This window comes from Bos indicus, chromosome 7 (genome assembly GCF_029378745.1).
Source record: "Bos indicus isolate NIAB-ARS_2022 breed Sahiwal x Tharparkar chromosome 7, NIAB-ARS_B.indTharparkar_mat_pri_1.0, whole genome shotgun sequence".
NCBI lineage: Eukaryota > Metazoa > Chordata > Mammalia > Artiodactyla > Bovidae > Bos > Bos indicus.
Window position 1 is genome coordinate 11,018,092 of NC_091766.1, and position 23,214 is coordinate 11,041,305.

The window sequence follows — 23,214 nt, forward strand, 5'->3', positions numbered from 1 at the left end:
GGCAAGGTAGGGCACTGGGGAGGCAAAAGAACATGGCATTAAGAACTTGGTTTCCCAAGACTTCCTGGTAGTCCAGTGGCTAAGACTCTGAACTCCCAACTGAGGGGGCCTGGGTTCCATCCCTGGTCAGGGAACTAGATCCCATATGTGACAAGACCAGGTGCAGACAAATATTTAAACAAAGAACTTGGCTTCTGAACAGTGACCGTGCTGAGTTCAAGTTCTGCTCACTGCATTCCCCTGGACAAATGAGAAACCTCTCAGCCACTGTTTCCTCTTATGTGAAACAAGACTAAGCATAGCCACTCCCACCTTCTCACAACCCCAGGGCCACAACTCAGAAAGCTAACCCCTGCCTGAGAATTTGACACAGGCCCAGCACAGGACAATTGTGAATTAACATGAGGAAAGAAATACTAAGGAACTTGGGGAAAAATTTGCCCCAGGTCTCCTTCAATATTGGTTATTCTCATTAGCTGTTAATTATTGAAAAACACAGTATAATGCCTGATACGTAATAAGCATTGTCCATTCAATAAACATTTATTGAATGCCTCCAGTGTGTCCAGTCCTGTTCTTTTTTTATTATTTTTTTCTTTTTTGGCCATACCCTGAGGCATGTGGGACCTTATTACCCCGACTGGGGATTGAACCTGCACCCCCTGAAATGGGAGGTGGATTCCCAACCACTGGACCACTTAGGGAAGTCCCCTGTTCAGTACTGCTCCTGATGCTGAGGAGACAGTATTAGACAAAACTGGCAAAAATTCCTGCCTTTGCAGAGCTGACAGTCATGTGGGGTGAGAAAGAATAAAACCAAAAATAAATGGTGGTGCTAGTGGTAAACAGGGCTTCCCTGGTGGCTCAGACAGTAAAGAATGTGCCTGCAGTGTGGGAGACCGGGGTTCGATCACTGGGTCAGGAAGATCCCCTCTAGGAGGAAATGGCAACATACTCCAGTATTCTTGCCTGGGTAATCCCATGGACAGAGGAGCCTAGTGGGCTATCCATGGGGTCGCGAAGAGTTGGACATGACTGAGCAGCAGCAGCGGCGGCAGAGAGTGATGGAGAAATATGGAACAAGTAGGTAGAGAGTGTTGTGCTGTGTGCTTAGTTGCTCAGTTGTGTCCGACTCTTTGTGACCCCATGGACTGCAGCCCACTAGGCTCCTCTGTCCATGGGTGTTGGGTGCAGTTTTAAGTGACACGGTCAGTGAATGCCTCACCCTGAAGGCAACATTTGAACAAAGAGTTGAAGGAAATAAGAGGAGAGCCACGTGAATACTGAGGGAAGGACTTTTCAGGCAGAGGAAACAGCCTGTGCAAAGGCGCTGAAGCAGGAGCCTGAGTTTAAGGAACAGCCAGGGGACTTCTAATGCAGGGGGTCTGGGTTCCATCCCTGGTGAGGGAATTAGATCCCACATACCACGATAACAACAACAAAAGATCCCACATGCTGCAACTAAGATCCTGCACAGCCAAATAATTTTTTTTTAAGGAACAGCTGGGAGTCCAATGAGGCTGGACAAGAGTAAATGAGGGGTGCTGCTGCTGCTGCTAAGTCACTTCAGTCGTGTCCGACTCTGTGTGACCCCATAGATGGCAGCCCACCAGGCTCCCCCGTCCCTGGGATTCTCCAGGCAAGAACACTGGAGTGGGTTGCCCTTTCCTTCTCCAATGCATGAAAGTAAAAAGTGAAAAGTGAAAGGGAAGTCGCTCAGTCAAGTCTGACTCTTTGCAATCCCATGGACTGAAGCCCACCAGACTCCTCTGTCCACGGGATTTTCCAGGCAAGAGTACTGGAGTGGGGTGCCATTGCCTTCAAGTGGGAGGCAAAGGCAGACAGTACAGGGCCCATGGGCCACTGGAGACTTTTGACTTTTCCTGAGTGAGGCAGGAGCTTGCAAAGATTTGGGGTTTTGTTCTGTCTTAATATTCCTTCCGGAGGTGGGGGTGGGAAGGGGAGAGAGTCATTTGATTATATAACAACTAAAAGTACCTGAGCTATATATATGATCAGTCTCTTGAAATTTCAATGCACCAACCTATTTCCAACTAGCATAACACAAGCAATAAGCATCTATTTTCTATTAAAATCTACTCCTTAAAGTACATGTTCCCCCCACACAACCTGAGAATTCTTTCACAGTCTGCTGATTCCATGCTTGGTGGCGGAGAGGAGTGTGGTGGTGTCTGATTTCTTCTGAGTTCTGAAACTCTCTTGATTACTCAGATGATTTCCTCTTTGTCATGAAGAGAGGAGAGAGCCTCAGGAACACTTCAGAAGATTCTCCTCCTGAGCAACCCCAGTTTCCTTGAGGTTACTGGGTCTGACTCTTTGTGACCCCAAAGAGGTCACTCTTTGTGACTGCCAGGCTCCTCTAGGGGTTTTCTAGGAAAGAATACTGAAGTGGGTTGCCATTTCCTTCTCCAGAACATCATCCCTACGCAGGGATGGAACCCATGTCTCCTGCATTTACAGGTGGATTCTTTACCACTGAGCCACCTGGAGAGTCCAAGGTCACCTACCATGCCCTAATAATTGTCGCATCACTGGTATCCAGGGTAACACTTGACCCAGAGCTGCCCCTCTGAATGTTTGTTGAAAGAGTAATTGAGTGACAAAGTGATTCAGACAAGAGGACCTGCAACATTTGCCCTGTCACCGCTCATGTCAGGGAGTGTGCCAAGGAAGAACAACCCAGCCTTGAGGTCTGCTGGTGGTTCCCCCAAGAAAGGGGTCCCCCACACCCCACTGCCTCCAACTCCCACCTGGGAGAAATGGATATTCTGTCTGGCTCCAGGAAAGGCCCTCTTTCCTAGGATTCTGTTCCTACAACACAATTCATGCATCAGTCATTGGGCACAGTTCCTGAGGGCCAGCTCACTAGCCCCAGGAGATCCAGCTAGAGGCAAACAAAGCAGTTGGGGAGGAACTCGTGGAGCTCATAGTCTGCCAGGAAACAGAGACTTCTGTTTTAGTTTCCTGCGGCTGCTGTGACAAAGTACAACGAACTGGGAGGCCTAAATCAACAGGATTTATTCTCTTGCAGTTCAGGCAACCACAGGGCCAAAACTAAGGTCTCAGTAGGGTTGGCTTCTGCTTTAGGCTCTGAAGGAGCCTAAAGTGAGTTCCACACACCTCTCCCAGTTTCTGGGGGCTGCCAACAATCCTTGGCCTTCCTTAGCTTGTAGCTACCTCACTCCAATCTCTGCCTCTATCTTCACAAGAAGCCATCTCCCCTTCCTGTCTCTGTGTTTTCTTTTTTTTTTTTAATTTTATTTATTTATTTATGGCTGCTCTGAGTCTTCATTGCTGCTCATTGGCTTTCTCTAGTTGCAGCAAGAGGGGGCTACTCTCTAGTTGCAGCAAGCATGGGCTTTCCATTGCAGTGGCTTCTCTTGTTGTGGAGCTCAAACTTTGGGACATGCAGGCTTAGTTGCTCCTCGGTATGTGGAATCTTCCCAAACGAGGGATCGAACCCGTGTCCCCTGCATTGGCAGGCAGACTCCTAACCACTGGACCACCAGGAAAGTCCTCTGTATCTTCTTTTCTGTCTCTTTAAAAGGACACATTGCATTCAGGGCCCATTTAAATCCAGGATGATCTCATCTTGAGATCCTCAATTTATTTAATTACTTCTGCAAGACCCTGATGCCAAATAAGGTTATAGTCGCAGATTCAGGCACACGGGCATGTCTTCTAAGGGTCCACTATGCAACCTGTAGTGGGCAAAGTATGGTACTTCCCATCACCAGAGAGCTTGGAGAGAGGACGCATACGTGGCAGGTCCTGGGCATACCATCCAAGGTACAGGAACTTGTCAGGGCTCAGAGACAGGCCATTGGAGCAGCAGCCCCATGGATAAAGCTCCAAGGAAGACCAGGGGCATGCATAAAGCAGTTCTGAGCTGAAGAACATGAGGCCCTGGAGGCCTGGTGTGGGTGGAGCAGAGACAGCAGAAGAGAGTAACGTGGGGTGTGCCCAGGAATGAGACAGGCCCAGAGTCAGGGCCCTGCTGAGACAGGCCCACATGCCTGAGGCAGAAGAGAAGCCAGTTGAAAGAGTTTGAGTCAGGAGGGACATGACATGATCTGCTTTTACCCAGAAATTTGAGTTGAGGTCTGGGTGGTTTGTCTCAATGCGGGCCCAACTTTCCTTGGGAAAATAATGCTGGACATCAGTGTGGCTGGGCCTGACTCCAGATGAAATATTTCACTGAAGTATTTCAAGGGCACATGGCCTCTTGGTGTGGGGGTCATCAGCAGCGAAAGAATGGGAGCAGACTTGGGTGCTCACAGGTGCCCCCTGGCTGCCAGTGGGGGGAATAGATTGGGGCGGGGGCGGGGGGCAGGGCGGCGGTAATCCAGGGTGGAGCTGGGAGATCAGGGAGAAATTGGTTGGGGCTGGACCAGGTGGGGGTCAAGGAAGAGATGGGTAGTGACTGAATATGTATTTTGAAAGGAGACCTGCTCATTGTCCCTCCAGAAAGTAGCCCTACTGTTTTAGGAGTTGTCGTTTATTTCTAAAATATTTATTTATTTATAAACCCATTGGAAGTTTGCCTTTGGGGATGGGAGGGGAGTAGAAGTATTCGTTTCAGGTATTTATTTTTAAAATTTCAAAGCTAGGGCTTCCCAGTGGTCTAGTGGTTAAGAATCTGCCTTGCAACGCAAGGGATGACACAGTTTGATCCCTGATCCAGGAAGATCCCAAATGCTGACGGGAAACTAAGCTCGTGGACCATAACTACTAAGCCTGCACTCTAGAGCCCTCGAGCCACAACTACTGAAGCCCACGTGCCCTACAGCCGATGCTCCGCAACAAGAGAGGCCACTGCAATGAGAAGCCTGTGCTGTGCTTATTCACTCAGTCGTGTCTGACTCTTTGCAACCCCATGGACTGAAGCCTGAGTATCACAAATAGAGTAGCCCCCACTTGCCACAACTAGAGAAAGCCCGTGCACAGCAACAAGACCCAGTGCAGCCAAAAATAAATATATATATATATATATATATATTTTTTATTTTTTTTTTTTTTTTTAATTTCAAAGCTTAGAAAACTTACAGGAATAGTAAAGTGATACCCATATTCCACTCTCCTGGATTCAGCAGCAATTGTTATTATTTTGTTACATTTGTTTTCTCTATCTCCCTATATGTTCATAGGGATGTATACAATATTATAATATGGTATATAAAATGTTTTATACGTGTATAATTTTTTCTGAACCACGTGACAGTTGCGGGCATCGTGACTTTAACACTTAGTAATTCAGTGTTTGGACTTCCCAGGTGGTGCTAGCAGTACAAAATCTGCCTGCCGATGAAGGAGATGTAAGAGTCCCAGTTTCAATCCCTGGGTTGGGAAGATCCCCTGGAGGAGGGCACGGAAATTCACTCTACTATTCTTGCCTGGAGAATCCCATGGACAGAGCAGCCTGGCGGGCCACAGTTCATGGGGTTGCAAAGAGTTGGACACGACTGAAGCGACTTAGCACACAAGCAAATCAGTGTGTATGTCCTAAGAGTAAGAATATTCTCTTGTGTAACCCAGAGAAGGCAATGGGACCCCACTCCAGTACTCTTGCCTGGAAAATCCCATGGATGGAGGAGCCTGGTGGGCTGCAGTCCATGTGGTCACTAAGAGTCGGACATGACTGAGCAACTTCACTTTCACTTTTCACTTTCATGCATTGGAGAAGGAAATGGCAACCCACTCCAGTGTTCTTGCCTGGAGAATCCCAAGGATGGCGGAGCCTGGTGGGCTGCCGTCTATGGGGTCGCACAGAGTCGGACACAACTGACGCGACTTAGCAGCAGCAGCAGCTTGTGCAACCACAACACAACACTCACACTTAGGAAATTTAACGTGGATATGGTATTATTGTCTAATATTCAGGCAACATTCAAATATCCTGGATTATCCCAAGAATATCCATCATAACTTTTACCATTCTTTGAAATTCTTATCAAGGATCCAATCAAGAATCAAAGACTGATTTTTGTTGTCTTCTATCTTTTATCTCCTTCAATCTAGAACCATTTACCAGTCATTTATTCATTTAATTAATGGATTGATTTTGCCTTTCATGACATGAATCTGTTTGAAGAGTCCAGACCATTTTGTTTTTGTTTTTTAAAGAATGTCCCTCCATCAGGTTGTGTCTGTTGTTGTTGTTTTTTTCCCTAGTAATTAATTTGAGCAAACTCCAGGAGAAGGTGAAGGACAGGGAAGCCTGGCATGCTGCAATCCAGGGAGTTGCAAAGAGTCGGACACAACTGAGTGACTGAACAACAACAATCAGATTCAGGTTAAACACTTTGGGCAGGACCAAGTTCTTCGAAGGTGATGTGTCTTTCTGAGTAATACATCACAGCAGTAATAGTGAGACAGCCTATTCTATCAGAGGTCATATCTTTTTATCACTTGGTTACAGTGGTGACTGCCAGCTTTCTCCACTGCACCTTTTCCAAGGTAACTTTTTCACCACTGAAATTAACAAGTGATATGCGGGCTGGTTCTTTGACAGTGAATATCTACTGCCCCATTTAACAAAGAACTGTCTGAATCAATCATTCCTCTGGTAGATGAAAAATGGTGTTTTTCTAACCTGATCTTTCCTTCTGCATCTATTAGTTGGCATTCCAGAACTCCACCCCCAACTCCCCACACACAAGGGTAGAGGTAGCATTCAAATCTGAGCTCCTGACAAGGGCGTGGGGGACGAATTGAGAGAGAAACACGGAAACATTTACAGTATCATGTGTAAAACAGATGGCCAGTGGGAAGCAGCTATATAGTACAGGGAGCTCAGCTCAGTGCTCTGTGATGACCTCGATGGGTGGGATGGGGGTGGGTGGGAGGGAGGCTCAGAGGGGGATAATATATGTATACTTACAGCTGATTGTTGGACAGCAGAAACCAACACAACATTGTAAAGCAATTATCTTCCAATTTAAAAATAAATATTAAAAAAAAAAATCTGAGCTCCTCGCCAGCTGGGCCTCCCAACCTCTTGAGCTATAAAATCAAGAAGGAAGGAGATACCCAGTATTGCTCTGTGCCCTTGGGCAACCTGCTCACCCCTCCCTGGGCACTTCCTCATCAGTCAACAGGTGGCTTCAGGTGGATTCTGCTCAGGACTCTGTTATCCCCATGTCTCACATACCGTCTCTCCAGATGTGTAGAAGGAAGCAGCTCAGATGTCAGGCACAAGCAGCACAATGGAGACAGTCCCACAGAGGGCACTGGCCTAGCCAGAGGCAATTGATAGCTCAGTGGGGGTGGCAGAGGTCAGCAGAACAGGAAGAGAAGGACAATAGCTGTGCCCGCTGCCACAGCAGTTTCAGTATTTGCCAGCTGGGTGGGGCTGGCCAGGCAGCCCTCAGCAACAGCCCAGGGCCCACTCTCCCCTTCACTTTACCACTCTGCAGGCCCTAGCCCAGCTGGAATGTGCAGCAGCTCACCCAGGGAACTGCAAAGACTCATTCCATGAGGCTTGAACAGTTGAAGTCTCCAAGAACTACAACTCCCAGAACACACAGTGAATCCTTGATCTGGCCCCAGCTGTCCGAGTGGCTGTTGTTCCTAGAACAAGGAAATGTCATCTGTCCTGGGAACTGACAGTCCTGGCCTATTGTTGTTCAGTCACTAAATAGTAGCTGACTCCTTGCAACCCCATGAACTGCAGCACGCCAGGCTTCCCTGTCCTTCACTCTCTCCCAATAGTGAGATAATCAAAATCATGATTTGCTCAAAATCATGTCCACTGAGTTGGTGATGCCATCTAACCATCTCATGTTCTGTCGCTCCCTTCTCCTCATGCCCTCAGTCTTCCCCAGTGTCAGGGTCTTTTCCAGTGAATCGGCTGTTTGCATCAGGTGGCCAAAGGTGGAGCTTCAGTATCAGTCCTTGCAATGAGTATTCAGGGTTGATTTCCTTTAGAATTGACTGGTTCAATCTCCTTGCTGTCCAATGGACTTTCAAGAGTCTTCTCCAGGACCACAGTTCGAAAGCATCACTTATTCGGTGCTCAGCCTTCTTTATGGCCCAACTTTCACATCTCTACATGACAACTGGAAAAATCACAGCTTTGACTATACAGACCTTTGTTGGCAAAGTGATGTCCTTGCTTTTTTTAAATATGCTGTCTAGGTTTGTCCTGGCCTGGGAAGGGTGCATTTGTGTCTTTGTTTCTTGTACCTGCTTCTGCCTAAGAAATTCCAGTTACAAGCCAAACCTGGAGATGGTGAGATTACCTAGTTCTTTCATCCACGTATGTATACGGAAATCCCGCTCTGTGCCATTCTCAGGACTGGAGGGTGGGGGACGGAGGGCCAACAGAGATGAAGGAGACAGACTCGTGAATGTCAGCTCCCTGAGGGCTGAGACTTGGGTTGGCTGGCTATCCTTTGCAATCTAGCACAAAATATGTGCTCAATAAATATTCGCTGGTCAACCAGCAAGCGAACAGACCGTTTTGCCCTTGTCTTTCGTACCACTGCAACCTAAAGATGCTTTGGTAGCTGCTTTGCAAGCTCCTTCGCTATTGCCCTCTTCTAAAGTGTGCTGTATCTCTCTGTCCGCCCTCCAAGCCTTTGCATGCCCTGTTTCCTTTACCAAGAGCACATTCATTCAGCTTACTCGTAGACGTATCTGTTGAGATAGGACAGAGCCTGGCACGGAGCAGGAGCGCCTTAAATAGTTGATGAGTAAATGAATGAATGAATGAATGTCCTTGTCCATTGTCCATCCAGGACGCCGGACACGCGGGACCCTCCCTATTCATCTCAGTCCCCCGCCCTCCCGCCCAGAATGAATACATCTTTTTATCCGCCCTGAGGATGGCCGAGCTGGGGCATGGGCAGGCCGAGTGGAGGACTGGATTAGGGACAGCCCTTGGCTTCCTCCGGGTATCCGAAAGGGTTCCATTTTCTGGACTTTGGAAGTTTGTATCCTTACCCCCCCCCCACCCACCCACCCCCAAACTCAGTATCGGTCACCTGACTTCCACGACTGGTCCCCCGCCTCTTAGCACCCACAGCACCCTACACGGACACTTAGCCAAGAACACGTGGTCCGGGGCCCCCAGCTTCCCATTGGCCGCTGGCCTCCTTCCTCCCAGAGATTGGCTCGGGCTCGGCCTCAGCTCCCCCTTCCGCAGCCTCGCGGTGGTACAGCCCGCCGCGGCTTAGGAGGGGCGGGAAGGTCCAACGCTTCGCGGCGCGGGGGAGGTGTCATGAAGAATCGAGTGAAGCGCAGGGATCCCTCTGGAATGTTTCCTTCGGGTTCCACCCGAAGGGGGGCGGCGTGGAGTGGATTGGCCGCGAGCGCCGGGCGGCCGCTTCTGATTGGCCAGATGTGGGCGCCAGCCCCGCCCGCTGGCGGTGGCTGCCGGAGAGGCCCGGGCCAGAGTTTGCGGAGAGAAGAGGTGGGCGAGCTGGGCGGCGGCTAAGGAAGCTCAGGTGAGTATACCCTGCAAGGCGGCGGGGAGGAGAGTCCATCGCGGCCGCTCGCGGGGACCCCGGAGCAGACCCGCGAGATCGCGGACCCGCGGGGATTCGGCCTATCCTGCGGGGTGGGGCCGGCCCCATGGACGCAGCTGGAGGTCTAGGCTGAGTGGGGTGGAGGGGCGGGACGCGGGGAAACGTCCGAGTCCCATTCCGGGAGGGCCGCCTGCCTTCCGTCTAGGGTCAGGGGTGAACGCCTCCCGGCGCCGGGATGGCGTCTCCAGCCGCACCCCAGCCCCCTGCACCTCTGGAGAGTACCCGTCCCGGTGGGGACAGGCGCAGAGTCGGTATTTCGGGCAAGTCCCCGAAGCTGGCCTTGTCCCAGAAGCTGGCCTTGTCCCAGTCGTCCAGGGCCTGGGGAGGGGGTGGGGTGCGCCTTGGGAGGATCGAGGTCCCGATTGTAATAATGAAAAAAATCACCCGGGCTAGCATTCATTGAACACTTCCGTGTCAGGTATTTACCATGCGGATCATTGAATCACCCCTCATGGAAGTTGCTGTTACTTCTTTCAGAGGTGAAGCAGCAGACCCAGAGAGGTGGAGTGTCTTGCCTAAGGTCACACAGCGAGTAAGTGGCAGATCTGGGACTCAAACCCATGCCTCGGAGTCCAGAACTGGAATCTCCGCCACTAGACTAGGTATCCAGTGGCTTCAGGGCTCAGGTGTTTCTGACCAGCTCCTCCCACTCCATTCCCTCCAACCAGACAGCCATCTGGGGCACACCTGCTGGTCTTTGCTTTCACCAGCTGCTCAGACAGGAAGCTGCCCCCATGTCCCTTTTCCCCAAAGCTGGAAAAGCAAGACCAGAATACTGGCTCCTGAGAAGAGAGTGACATCTGTGGGAGAGATAGGTGGGTGGTGGGGACCCCTGGGGTCCTGTGGCTGCTGGGCCCCTGGGGAGGCCTGGGCCCCGGACAGTAGGCGTTCTCCCTGGAAACACCCATGAGCCGGTTTTTCAAGACTGATTCAGAGGCCTCCCGCCCTCCTCTTCCAAGCAATACACTGCTGAAAAGGGGAGCATGGGCGTGGTGTCCCCTTCCCTATCTTGCGTGAGCTCTCAGGAACCCCCTTCCCCATTTCCTGCTCCTCCCATTGCAACTCTGTGTGGCTGTAGGCTTGTTAAGTTCCAGGCCCTTCCCAGTGAAGAGAGGGTAGGGATGTGGGATTCCAGCCAACCTGCTCAGTGCCACTAGCTGACTTGAAGCTCATTTCCTCCATACCTATGTTCAAGTTTAAGAGGAGACTGGGAGTGTGGTAGGGAGGTGGCAGTTTGAAACTGTACAGTAGGCATGTTCTGAGGATAGGGGGGCTCGGAGAGTAGTCAGAATGAGGGCATAAGACACATTATTCATTCGTTCTGTACATATTTATTAAGTATCTACTATGTGCCAGGTGGGCTTCCCTGGTGGTTCAGTGGTAAAGAATCCTCCCGCCAGTTCAGGAGACACAGGTTTGATCCCTGGGTCGAGAAGATCCCCTGGAGAAGGAAATGGCAACCCACTCCAGTATTCTTGCCTGGAAATCCCATGGACAGAGGAGCCTGGTGGCCGTCGCAAGAGTTGGACACAACTTAGCAACTAAACCACCACCACCACCACCACAGGCCAGGTACTGTTCCTGGCATAGAGGGTACAGTAGTGACCACAAGAGAAATCCCTGCTCTTGGGCAGCTGCCATTCTATTGGGGGGTGAACAGGCAACAAACAAGTTGTTCAGTTCAGTTCAGTTCAGTCGCTCAGTCGTGTCCGACTCTTTCTGACCCCATGAATCGCAGCCCACCAGGCCTCCCTGTCCATCACAAACTCCTGGAGTTCACTCAGACTCAAGTCCATCGAGTCAGTGATGCCATCCAGCCATCTCATCCTCTGTCGTCCTCTTCTCCTCCTGCCCCCAATCCCTCCTAGCATCAGAGTCTTTTCCAATGAGTATGAGGTGGCCAAAGTACTGGAGTTTCAGCTTCAGCATCATTCCCTCCAAAGAAATCCCAGGGCTGATCTCCTTCAGAATGGACTGGTTGGATCTCCTTGCAGTCCAAGGGACTCTCAAGAGTCTTCTCCAGCACTGCAGTTCAAAAGCATCAATTCTTTGGCGCTCAGCCTTCTTCACAGTCCAACTCTCACATCCATACATGACCACAGGAAAAACCATAGCCTTGACTAGACGGACCTTTGTTGGCAAAGTAATGTCTCTGCTTTTGAATATGCTATCTAGGTTGGTCATAACTTTCCTTCCAAGGAGTAAGCGTCTTTTAATTTCATGGCTGCAGTCACCAACTGCAGTGATTTTGGAGCCCCAAAAAATAAAGTCTGACACTGTTTCCCCATCTATTTCCCATGAAGTGATGGGACCAGATGTCATGGTCTTCGTTTTCTGAGTATTGAGCTTTAAGCCAACTTTTTCACTCTGCACTTTCACTTTCATCAAGAGGCTTTTTAGTTCCTCTTCACTTTCTGTCATAAGGGTGGTGTCATCTGCATATCTGAGGTTATTGATATTTCTCCCGGCAATCTTGATTCCAGCTTGTGTTTCTTCCAGTCCAGCATTTCTCATGATGTACTCTGCATAGAAGTTAAATAAGCAGGGTGACAATATACAGCCTTGACGTACTCCTTTTCCTATTTGGAGCTAGTCTGTTGCTCCATGTCCAGTTCTAACTGTTGCTTCCTGACCTGCATACAAATTTCTCAAGAGGCAGGTCAGGTGTTCTGGTATTCCCATCTCTTTCAGAATTTTCCACAGTTTATTGTGATCTACACAGTCAAAGGCTTTGGCATAGTCAATAAAGCAGAAATAGATGTTTTTTTGGAACTCGCTTGCTTTTTCCAGGATCCAGCAGATGTTGGCAATTTGATCTCTGGTTCCTCTGCCTTTTCTAAAACCAGCTTGAACATCAGGAAGTTCACGGTTCACATATTGCTGAAGCCTGGCTTGAAGAATTTTGAGCATTACTTTACTAGCATGTGAGATGAGTGCAATTGTGCGGTAGTTTGAGCATTCTTTGGCATTGTTAATAACAAGTAAATAAAGAAAACACTTACAGAGGTTGATAAATGCTATGAATAAAATATGAGGGAGTGGCATGGTAGAATCTGTAAGAAGGGGGATCTCAGAAGAGGTAACTTTGGAGCCAAGATCTAAATGACAAAAAGAAGCCAGCTTTCTAAGGATCAGGTAGGGGGCACAGCCAAGGCAAAGGCTCTGAGGCTGGGCCAAGCTTGGCATGGTATGTCTGGGGCAGGAGAGAACCCAGAATGTGATTCTGTGGGGATCTGTGGGTCACATTAAGGAGTTTAGAGCTTTTCTTCTATCATGTGGGAAACCGATGTAAGACTTGAGGCTGGGGAGCAACACAATCTGGTTTATGTTTTAAAATAGAGACATGAATTTAAATAACAGCCTAAGACTGGAAGACAAGAATTCTGCCAGAACAGCATGTAATTAAGTCCATGGTCCTGAGTTGTCTGGACCACAGGGGTGGTTGTAACAGGCAGGGACAAGCGGAGGAGGCTGCTTGGAGGAGGTGGCCAGGAGTAAGCCTTGACAGGCAGAGAGGACTGGGATGTTCCTGGGCAGGGCAAGGGAAGAGGCAGTAATAACAGTGAGAGTAATAATTTTCTTAAATCAAATTTCAGGCAAAGTGCTAATTGAGTTACTTGCATAAACTCTTTGGATTCCCATAAGCACTCTGAGAGACAGTAATTCTGCCCATTTTTCAGATGAGGAAACTGAAGCCCCATCAAGTGAAGTGACTTGCCCACAGCCACTCAGCTGGTAAGTGACGGGTGGGATTTGAAGCCAGGCCACTCTGCCTCTTCTGGCCTGGAAAACAAATTCATAAACCACCCACTTACCACCATTATTTCCCTGTCCTGGGTAAGACATGAAGCCAGCCTGAACCAGGGCATCAAGTGTAGGCAGAGTAAGGAAGTTGGGAGTTGGTGAGCAGGATGTAGGGGCCCTAGAAAAAGAGGGAGTTTGAATCTTGGCAGCTGACTAAAGATGATACAGACAGAAATAGTAGTAATTGTCACCAGCATTTGTGGAACTCTTACTGAGTCCCAGGAACTGTTCCAAACACATGTATGATTTCTTTGGAACTCAGAAAGGTTAAGACATTTGCTCAAGGTTGCACAACTAATAAGTGGCGAATCCAGGTTTAATATTTATGTTCTTTGCATTCTGCTAAGATGTACAGGGAGTGGTAGGAGGGGAGCCAGGGGAGGTGATGATGTAGGGGGTTTTGTTGTTTTTGGTAGCATCATTAAGGGAGTCAAGTGAAATAACTTGACAGAGCAGTACCAGTTTATTCATTCAGAATGTATTTTATTTCTAGTATCTAGAATATATAAAGAGTTCCCACAAATCAATAAGGAAAAAGACTAGGCATTGCAATTAAAAACAGACTATGCAGTTTTAGAGAATTCCCTGGTGGTTCAGTGATTAGGACTCTGCTCATTGACTGTTGAGGGCCAGGATTCAATCTCTGGTCAGGGAACTAAGATCCCATGAGCCACATGGCATAGCAAGAAAAAAAATTGTGGTTTTTAAAAATGGGCAAAGACTTAAGTAGTTTACAAAAGGGCAAATCCAAATGGTTTCAAATGTTTTAAAGGTTGTTTAGTATCACTGATTAGAAGGGGAGTAAAAAACAAAATCTCACTGTCTTCATGGTTAGATGAAGCACCTACTTTGTGTCCAGAATTATGCTGGGAAGCAAGGAATAAGGGACCCCAGAGGTAGGACTTATACTGTTGCTGGGGAGACAAGATCCTACTGAGGGCAGATGCTACGGCCTGTGCTTTTTTGTCTCCCCAGAACTGGGCATAGAGACCGGTGGGCTGGTGACTATTAGATTCATTAATCCATCCACTGATTAATTCCCCAAGTATTTAGTAAGCAGCTGCCCTGTGCCAGGCCCTGTGTTCTCTGAGCTAATAGAGGAATGAGTAAGACAGGCAAAGTTCCCTGCCCTTTTTGGAAAACAGACAATGAACAAGCTAAATGAATGAAGTATGGATTCCACCTGAAAGAGGTAAGAGAGTGAGTTGGGTGGCTACCAGAGGGCACAGCCAGTGCAAAGGCCCTGAGGTTGAACTTCATCCAGTGTGTTGAAAGACCAGGGAGGAGGCCCTTGTGTCTGCAGGGAATGAGCAAGGGGGGACAGAGGCAGGGAGTGAGGGCATATGGCTGATGTGGGCTGGTCATTTGGGGCCCATAGGCCAAGGGGAGGACATTGACTTTTATTCCAAGTGAGGTAGAAGCCCTGGGAGGGGTTGGAGCGAGGACAAATGTGACCTGACTTATGTTTTACAGGATCACTCTGGCTGCTGTCTTGAGAGACCATTGAGGGCAAGGGCAGAAGCTGGGAGACTCAGAGAAGGCAGCTGCAGTGGTCTAGGTGAGTTGTTTTTGCTTTTAAGATTTATTTATTTATGGTTGCTCTGGGTCTTCGTTGCTGCACTGGGGCCTTCTCTAGTTGTAGTGTACAGGCTTCTCATCGCAATGTTTTCTGTTGTGGAGCATGGGCTCTAGGACATTTGGGCTTCGGTAGTTGTGACGCATGGGCTGAGTTGCTCCATGGCATGTGGGATCTTCTGAGCCCAGGGATCAAACCCATGTATCCTGCATTGGCAGGGGACTTCTTTACCACTGAGCCACCTGAGAAGCTCTAGGTGAGTGTTGATAGGACTGGACCAGGTGATGTTAGAGGAGGTGTTGGAGAACAGATGGATGAATGAAAATGGGTACAGCTCAGGGGCTCTACTGAATCCAGGAAAGCCCTAGGGAAGAGGTGATCTGAAAGGAGGGAGCAAGAAGTCCCCCTTACATAGAAAAATATAATTTGGCATAATCTGATCCTTACCACAACCTGGCCAGGTGGATGGAATGTCCCCATTTACAGGTGAGGCATCTGAGGCCCAGGGAGACTGAATCATCTAGGGGACAGCATCACTGTGATGAACTTGGGCTTGGGAGTCAGACCTGAGGGCTGGGGCCAGTTTCTGTGACTTTGGACTTAAACATGAACTCTTTGCTTGTCTATAAAGGCCTATACAGTTGACCTCCATTGCTGCTTCTTCTTTTTTTTTTTTTTCTTTTTTAATATTTATTCATTTGGCTGCACCAGGTCTTAGTTGGGCATGCAAACTCTTAGTTGCAGCCTGTGGGATCTATTTGCCTGACTGGGGATCGAACCTGGGCCCCCTGCATTGGGAGCGTGAAGTCTTAGCCACTGGACCACCAGGGAAGTCCCTCTTCATCACCTCTTTTACCTGCCCTCTTCGTGTTCTTCCATTGCTCACTCCACTCTAGCCACACTGGTCGCTCGCTTAATTGTGAATCTGCTCAGAATCTCCCATGACTGCCATTTCACTCAGATAAAAAGCCCAAGTTCAGCCTCTGGCCAACAGGGTCCTGCACAGTCTGCCTGTTACCTCTCTCAGTTCAGTTCAGTTCAGTTGCTCAGTTGTATCTGACTCTTTGCAACCCCATGGACTGCAGCATGCCAGGCTTCCCTGTCCATCACCAGCTCCCAGAGCTTACTGAAACGCATGTCCATCGAGTCAGTGATGCCATCTAACCATCTCATCCTCTGTCGTCCCCTTCTTCCCCTGCCTTCAGTCTTTCCCAGCAACAGGGTCTTTTCCAGTGAGTCATTTCTTTGCATCAGGTGGCCAAAGTATTGGAGTTTCAGCTTAAGCATCAGTCCTTCCAGTGAATATTCAGGACTGATTCCCTTTAGGATTGACCGGTTTGATCTCCTTGCAGTCCAACGGACTCTCAAGAGTCTTCACCAACACCACAGTTCAAAAGCATCAGTTTTTTGGTGCTCAGCTTTCTTTATGATCCAACTCTCACATCCGTACATGACTACTGGAAAAACCATAGCTTTGACTAGACGGACCTTTGTCAGCAAAGTAATGTCTTTTCTTTTTACATCTCTGCCCTCACCTTTTCCCACTGTCCCTCTTACTTGGGGATCCAACCACACAGGCCTCCTTGCTGATCCTCAAACATGTCAAGGAAATCCCTACCTCAGGGCCTTTGCGCTAGCTGTTCTCACTGCCTGATGTTCTTGCCTCATATCCTCCTATGGATATTTCCTGCTGTCTTTCAAGTCTCAGCTTCGCCTGCCCAGAGAGGCAGGTCCTCTGTGACCTTGTCTGTAAAACTTGTTTTATTGTCTTTATAGCACTCTTAGAAATTATATTGAATATTTACACATTTGCTTGCTCACTGTACAGCTTCTCTGAACTGTATGCTTCTGGACAGCATGGACGGAGCCCCAGCTAGCTCACCTCTGCAGCAACTAGGAGTGAATTCGAAAAATGCAACCCCGGGTCTGGTGCTTTGGCACAGTGAACAACCTGTGTAACTGCTCATGATGGCCCTAGTCAGGGACCTTACTGCTTGTCTTTTTTTTTTTTTTAAAGAATTGAAGTTATTTTAATATTTGCAGCATACATTTTGCTCAGTGGTTCAGTAATGTGCTTGAGTCATTCACAGAGATTTTCTCTTACCTTCACAGGTATACTGTTTAGCAAACTTTTATGAAATTATTAATTACAGCTTTGAATTATTAAATAAAGCATTTTTTTTTTTGACTGCACCACATGCTTGTGGGATCTTAGTTACCCAACCAGGGATTGAACCCATGCTGGGTCTTAACCACTGGACTGCCAGGGAATTCCCTAACTAAAGCTTTTAAAAACATACACACACACACACACACACACACATGCATGTATCCACTTAAACACATACACCCATGGTGTATACACACACACACACACATACATATGTGTGTGTATTTGTAAACTCTTAGAATTTACCCATATAAGATTGTTTTCTTCATCCATTAACCCTTCATCACAGGCTCCTTATTTACTCTGGGTCAGGAAATGTGGGACCTTGCTTATCTTATTGAAGGCAATATCTACAGTGGTGCATGGAATATAGTTAGTGCCCAAAACATATTTGTTTGAAGGGAGGGAGGGAGGAAGAGAGAGATAGAAAAATAGAGTGGAGGGAGAGGAAAGAAAAAACGTGTATCAGTCAGGATAAGTTTTGCTGCAGTAACAAGCATCCCCCAGAATCTTAGCAGTCATAATCTACAATGGTTTATTTTTTGTTCCTGCTACATGTCCAGTGCAGCTTAGCAGGGGGGTTTCATTCATTGTAGTCACTCAGAGCCTGGCCTGGTGGGGCTGCCACCACATCAAATGTGGCTGGTCACCCTACCGGGAAAATTAGATCTGTGGAGGTTCTTGCTCCAGTAATTAAATGCTTCAGCCCAGAAATGTCACGTGTCACTTCCTCTCACAACTCATTGTCCAGAACTGGTCGTATGCTTACCCAGTCATAAAGAGGCCAGGAATGCCATCTGCTTACATGCTTGGAAAGGGAAGAGTCAGAAATTTTTTTGTGCACAGCACTAATGATTGCAACCAATAGAAAAATAGAGAAACGTAGGCCGTGAGCCTCCATTTTCTCATCTATTAAATGGGCATAATCACATATTATGGTACATCATGTAATCACATCAGGACAATAATATGGTCCCCATGATTGATGTAGGGATAAAGTAAGATCACAGAGCAGTTAGCAGTTATGGTAGATATTAGCTGATATTATTTCTGTGCAGTTGTGTAAGTGCTAGGACCAGGTTTTTTGTGTTTTTTTTTTTTAAGTGAAACAAAGTGTTTATTAGGAGGGAAAAGAGTGTGAATAGGCACACATGAGGGACTTAGAGTGTCATGCCCTCGTGGTAGTTTGAATCACTTATATGAGGCATTTTTCCCAGGTTCCCTTTGGCCAGTCATCTGGCTGGGTGATTGCCTGGCTCTGAGCTGGCACCCGATTTTGAACTGAGGCCAGCCTGTTCTCTGATTAATTTCATTGGGCCTGTAGGGGCAAGGCGGCGTGAGGCTTCAACGCAGGCCCTGAACACCTTTTCCTGTCCTGCAGATTTCCTGGGCGCACCCCCTCCTCTCACTGCTCATGCCACTAGGACTGGGGCGGCGGAAAAAGGCGCCACCTCTGGTGGAAAATGAGGAGGCTGAGCCAGGCCGTGGTGGGCTGGGCGTGGGGGAGCCGGGGCCCCTGGGCGGAGGTGGGGCGGGGGGCCCCCAAATGGGCTTGCCCCCCCCTCCCCCCGCCCTGCGGCCCCGCCTCGTTTTCCACACCCAGCTGGCCCATGGCAGTCCCACTGGCCGCATCGAGGGATTCACCAACGTCAAGGAGTTGTATGGCAAGATTGCTGAAGCCTTCCGGCTGCCAGCTGCTGAGGTACCTACTGGGGAGCTGGGCACTGGGGTTCCCTGATGGTGAGCTAGAGAGAGGCCGGAATGTGCATCCTGTTTGTGAGCTGTGGCTTAGGTGCTGAAGCTGCAAATACTGAGGCTTTACCCCAGTGAATTATGGGGAACTGGAGGCAGGGCTGGATGCTGAGGTTCATCAGGCATTGGGAGGCCTGTGCCCCAGTGGATTATGGGGGCTGGTAGCCACAGCTGGATACTGAGTTCCAGTCAGGCATGCATTAGGAGACCTGCAGCCCAATGTATTGTGGGTAACTGGAGACCAGAACTGGGTGCTGAGTTCCCGTCAGCACTGGGAGGCCTCAGCCCCAGTGGATTGTGGGAATGGACAGCCAGGGGTGGATGCTACATTCCCATCTTACATTGAGGGGTTTGTAGCTCAGCGGATTGTGGGAGCTGGAGGTCAGATGCAAGATCACCCTGCTGTGATTCTTTGGGAGGTCCGACCCTAAGGATTTCAGGGGCCAAAGGAATGGAGGAAGCAAGGAAGGTGACAGTGAGATCTTGCAGGAAGTAGATGCAGGGGTCTCAGTAGGCAGGATGGGTATCTGTGCCCCTTCATTCATTCCAAAAGCATTTTCTGATCACCCACTGCATGCCAGGCTCTATGCCCTGGAACCAGTAGGGAGTTTTTTCTAGGACAGAAACCCAGCCCTAGCAGAGCTGACATCCTAGTGGGGACCTTGACTGAGCTCGGGGTGGTCAGGCACTGGGGGGATACCTCCAAGCCCTTCTCAGCACCCCTTCCTTCCCCCTCAGGTAGCAGTTGGCAAAGGGCATGGGAGAAAGGTGAGGGTTTAACGTTTCCCACTCCTGCAGGTGATGTTCTGCACCCTCAACACCCACAAAGTGGACATGGACAAGCTCCTGGGGGGGCAGATCGGGCTGGAGGACTTCATCTTTGCCCACGTCAAGGGGCAGCGCAAGGAAGTGGAGGTGTTCAAGTCGGAGGAGGCCTTGGGGCTCACCATCACAGACAATGGGGCTGGCTATGCCTTCATCAAGGTACCTGGGGGTGGGGCACCCAGAGTCTGGAGGGTAAGGCCTAGCCTATGATGGTAGGACCCAAGGGTGGCGCCACAGGGGCTGACAGCTCCCTTCCCCACAGCGCATTAAGGAGGGCAGCGTGATCGACCACATCCAGCTCATCAGTGTGGGTGACATGATCGAGGCCATCAACGGACAGAGCCTGCTGGGCTGCCGGCACTACGAGGTGGCCCGGCTGCTCAAGGAGCTACCCCGAGGCCGCACCTTCACATTGAAGCTCACAGAGCCTCGAAAAGCCTTTGGTGAGGGGCTGCTGCCTACCCCCTTGCCAGCCGCCACCCCCCACCCCACGCCTGCTCCCGCATGCAGTACCAAAGGCCACCAGCAGGTGGTGCCCAAAGCCCAGCTAGGTGGTAACCGTGAGAAAGGGGGTGGGGCAGCCCCACCCTTTCTGCGGGGAGACAGGGAGAGGGTGTTGGCTTTCTGCCCAGCTCAGGAGGAGGATGGAGGCAAGGAGGAAGTTGCCCCCACACCCAGCTTCCAGGAGCCATTAGCCTAGCCAAGCGCCCCCAACCTGGCCAACCCCTTAGCCCCAAGAAGCCAGGCTTGGCTGCCCTATGCCTGCCCCTCTACTTTTCTGTCCAGCTTCATTAACTCTCAGGAATGGGCTCAAGGTCCCTGGCGTGGGGGTGGGGGACTCTAAAACACTTCCCCAGGCAGATGGGGTTGGTCTGCTGCCCAGCAGCTAAACCCCCTTGGCCTTGGGGAAAGTAGCTAGAGACGCAGGACCCATTACCTTCCCGTCCCTCCGGCCCCGGGGACAGGAGTGGTCCCCTCCAGCCTCCCAGCCCTTTTCCATTCCTAGCTCCTAGCTGTGCCTCCTACACCCCGGCCAAGCCAGAGTCAGGAGACCTGCCTCCTGGGGTCACCTCAGTCCCCAGTGCCCCCAAAGCCTACAGAAGCTTGGAGAAGGTGGAGGGCGGTCTGAGGCCGGGATGTCTGGGTTTCTGCCCAGAACATGCTGGAACTGGGCTCCTCCAGTCCTCACCCCTTCCCCCTATCTCCCACAGACATGATCAGCGTGCGTTCAGGGGGTGGCCGCCCTGGCTCCGGTCCCCAGCTGGGCACCGGCCGAGGGACCCTCCGGCTCCGATCCCGGGGTCCAGCCACAGTAGAGGATCTGGTGAGTGTTCGAGCTGAGCCTGAGTCCCTCCCCACTCCCCCCGCAACCACCACTTTCCTGTGAAATAGGTGGCAGCATCACTCTTAGCTGAGGGCCTCTGGGCACTGGATGTCCGTCCACCTCTGCCACCTCCCAGCTCTGGGACCTTTCTTGAGCAAGTGGACCTCAGTTTCCTAATCTGTGAAATGGGGCTAATTATACTGCCACTTTTGGGTTTGTCATGAGGAAGAACCATGGGTTTCTATACCAAAAGTGGTATTAAAAAAAAAAACTGCGCCCAGCGCTCAGTATAATTACAGGTATATTCACATTATCATAATGTCATCGTCCCTCTTCCCACCCCCAGCCTTCAGCCTTTGAGGAGAAGGCCATTGAGAAGGTGGATGACCTGTTGGAGAGTTACATGGGCATCAGGGACACAGAGTTGGGTAAGTGAGGAGGGGGTCATCAGGGTCTGGGGATGGGTGGGAGTGTGGGAGAAAGGGGCTTGTAGGTCCTGTGGGGCCGAGTCTGCCCTGAGCCCCTCTGTCATCTGTGCCTCCATTCTGCTCCCCCGTCCTTCCCCCTCCAGCGGCCACCATGGTGGAGCTTGGAAAGGACAAAAGGAACCCGGATGAGCTGGCTGAGGCCCTGGATGAACGGCTGGGTGACTTCGCCTTCCCGGATGAGTTTGTCTTTGACGTCTGGGGGGCCATCGGGGACGCCAAGGTTGGCCGCTACTAGGCCTTCCGCTGGACCTCAAGATGACTTGGGCCAGTGGGCCAGGCCCGGTGGGAGCCTCTGGGGCGGAGACACCATAGCCCGGACCCCAGCGTCTGGCTCAGGCCCAGCTCAGTAGCCCGGAGATGATGCGGAGCGGAGGTGGGGCCGGGCCTCTGCCTCTCCTCCAATCGGTACCACCCCTCGTCAGTTCCCAGCCTGGCTGGGGAGCCCAGCCCTCTGCCCCCGCCCTTCTCCCCACCTACCTCAGCCAGGGTCAGGCACAGCGGCGGAGAGGGACCAGCCAGATTGGGTGGCCACCCCCACCTCCCCGCCCCCAATACTTTCCGCCTCAGCTGCCAAACTGGTCCCTCCTATCTCCCTGGGGCCTCGGGTTCTGTTTGGGGGTCATGACCTCCCTAGTTTCCTGATGCAGGGAATGCAGGAGGGGGTGTGTCCCCCCTCAGCAAATGCAATAATACCCTCCTCTTCCACTCCCCACCCCCCACCCCCATCTCCCCAGAGGAGCCCCCTCACTGTGGAGTCTGTTACCTCCGCATTTGAAACACTAGTCTGCTGTGAAACCTCCCCAAACTCCCTCGCTCCCCAGCCCACCTCATGTCTCCCTCAGCTCAGCCCCAGACTGAAGGGGCAGGAGGGAGGGATGATGGTGGTGGGCTTTTGTACCTGAATTTGCTGTCTGGAACATAAAGAATCTATCTGCTGTTGGATCTGTGTGGTGGCTTCGGGGTGGGAGAGGAGGGTGGGTCGGGGCTGGGAAAGAATGTAGCAGCTGAAATCCATCTTCTTCGGGCTCCAAATTGAATTAAGAGCTGGCCCCAGCCACCCACCCCCTCCCACCCGTTCCGCCTGATGAGGCTCTTGGCTGCAAGCCACCAGGCTTCCAGGCAAGGCCGGAGCTTCTTCTCCTACTCAGGGTGCAAATCTTGCTCCCTTTTGAACAAAGCTTCCCGCCACCCTCTGGCCTGATGTAAACAGTGGGCAAGAGGCAGTGGGCCCTTGTCTGTTCCGACCCAGTGGCCTGGAGAGCCCCCAGGCCAGAAAGTGAAAGTGTTACTCGCTCAGTCCTGTCCGCCTCATTGTGACCCCGTGGACTGTATAGCCCGCCAGACTCCTCTGTCCATGGAATTCCCCGGGCAGGAATACTGGAGTGGGTTGCCGACCCAGGGATCGAACCCCAGTCTTCTGCATTGCAGGCAGATTCTTTGCTGTGTGGGCCAGAAGGTATGGAGAAAGAAAGATGAGGTGGGCTTCAGATGGGGTCTCAGCCTGCCCCAGTCAGTGCTGATGGGGAGGAGCCCACCCCAAGGCTCGGCGTTGGGGGGTAGCAGTCACGATGCACCCTCACTCACCCCACGCCCCCTGCTCCGCCTAGGCTGACTGGATGTGTGGGGTCTGCCAGCGTCCAGGGCACACCATACTTCTGTGCTGGATGTAATAAACCTGGAGTGCTTGTTTTGACAACCCACTTCATCCTTGAGGATTGAGGGGGGAC

The 23,214-nt window shown here is 50.5% G+C and overlaps 1 protein-coding gene across 5 annotated transcripts; it reads left to right on the forward strand.

The window, feature by feature from the left end:
* The first annotated feature begins 9,313 nt into the window (after positions 1-9,313).
* Positions 9,314-22,427, forward strand: GIPC1 (GIPC PDZ domain containing family member 1). Of its 5 annotated transcripts, none has more exons than XM_070792663.1 (10): positions 9,325-9,467; positions 10,026-10,150; positions 13,229-13,283; positions 14,826-14,910; positions 18,480-18,800; positions 19,649-19,834; positions 19,938-20,118; positions 20,887-20,999; positions 21,346-21,427; positions 21,571-22,427. In XM_070792663.1, the coding sequence occupies exons 5-10, from the start codon at positions 18,513-18,515 to the stop codon at positions 21,720-21,722; spliced, it is 1,002 nt and encodes a 333-aa protein (XP_070648764.1). In that variant the 5' UTR covers positions 9,325-9,467; positions 10,026-10,150; positions 13,229-13,283; positions 14,826-14,910; positions 18,480-18,512; the 3' UTR covers positions 21,723-22,427. The 5 variants fall into 5 exon arrangements, with proteins under 5 accessions (XP_070648763.1, XP_019819547.2, XP_070648764.1 ...); XM_019963987.2 differs by having other exon boundaries at positions 10,026-10,080; XM_019963988.2 differs by lacking the exon at positions 10,026-10,150 and having other exon boundaries at positions 9,319-9,467.
* The last annotated feature ends 787 nt before the right edge of the window (positions 22,428-23,214 follow it).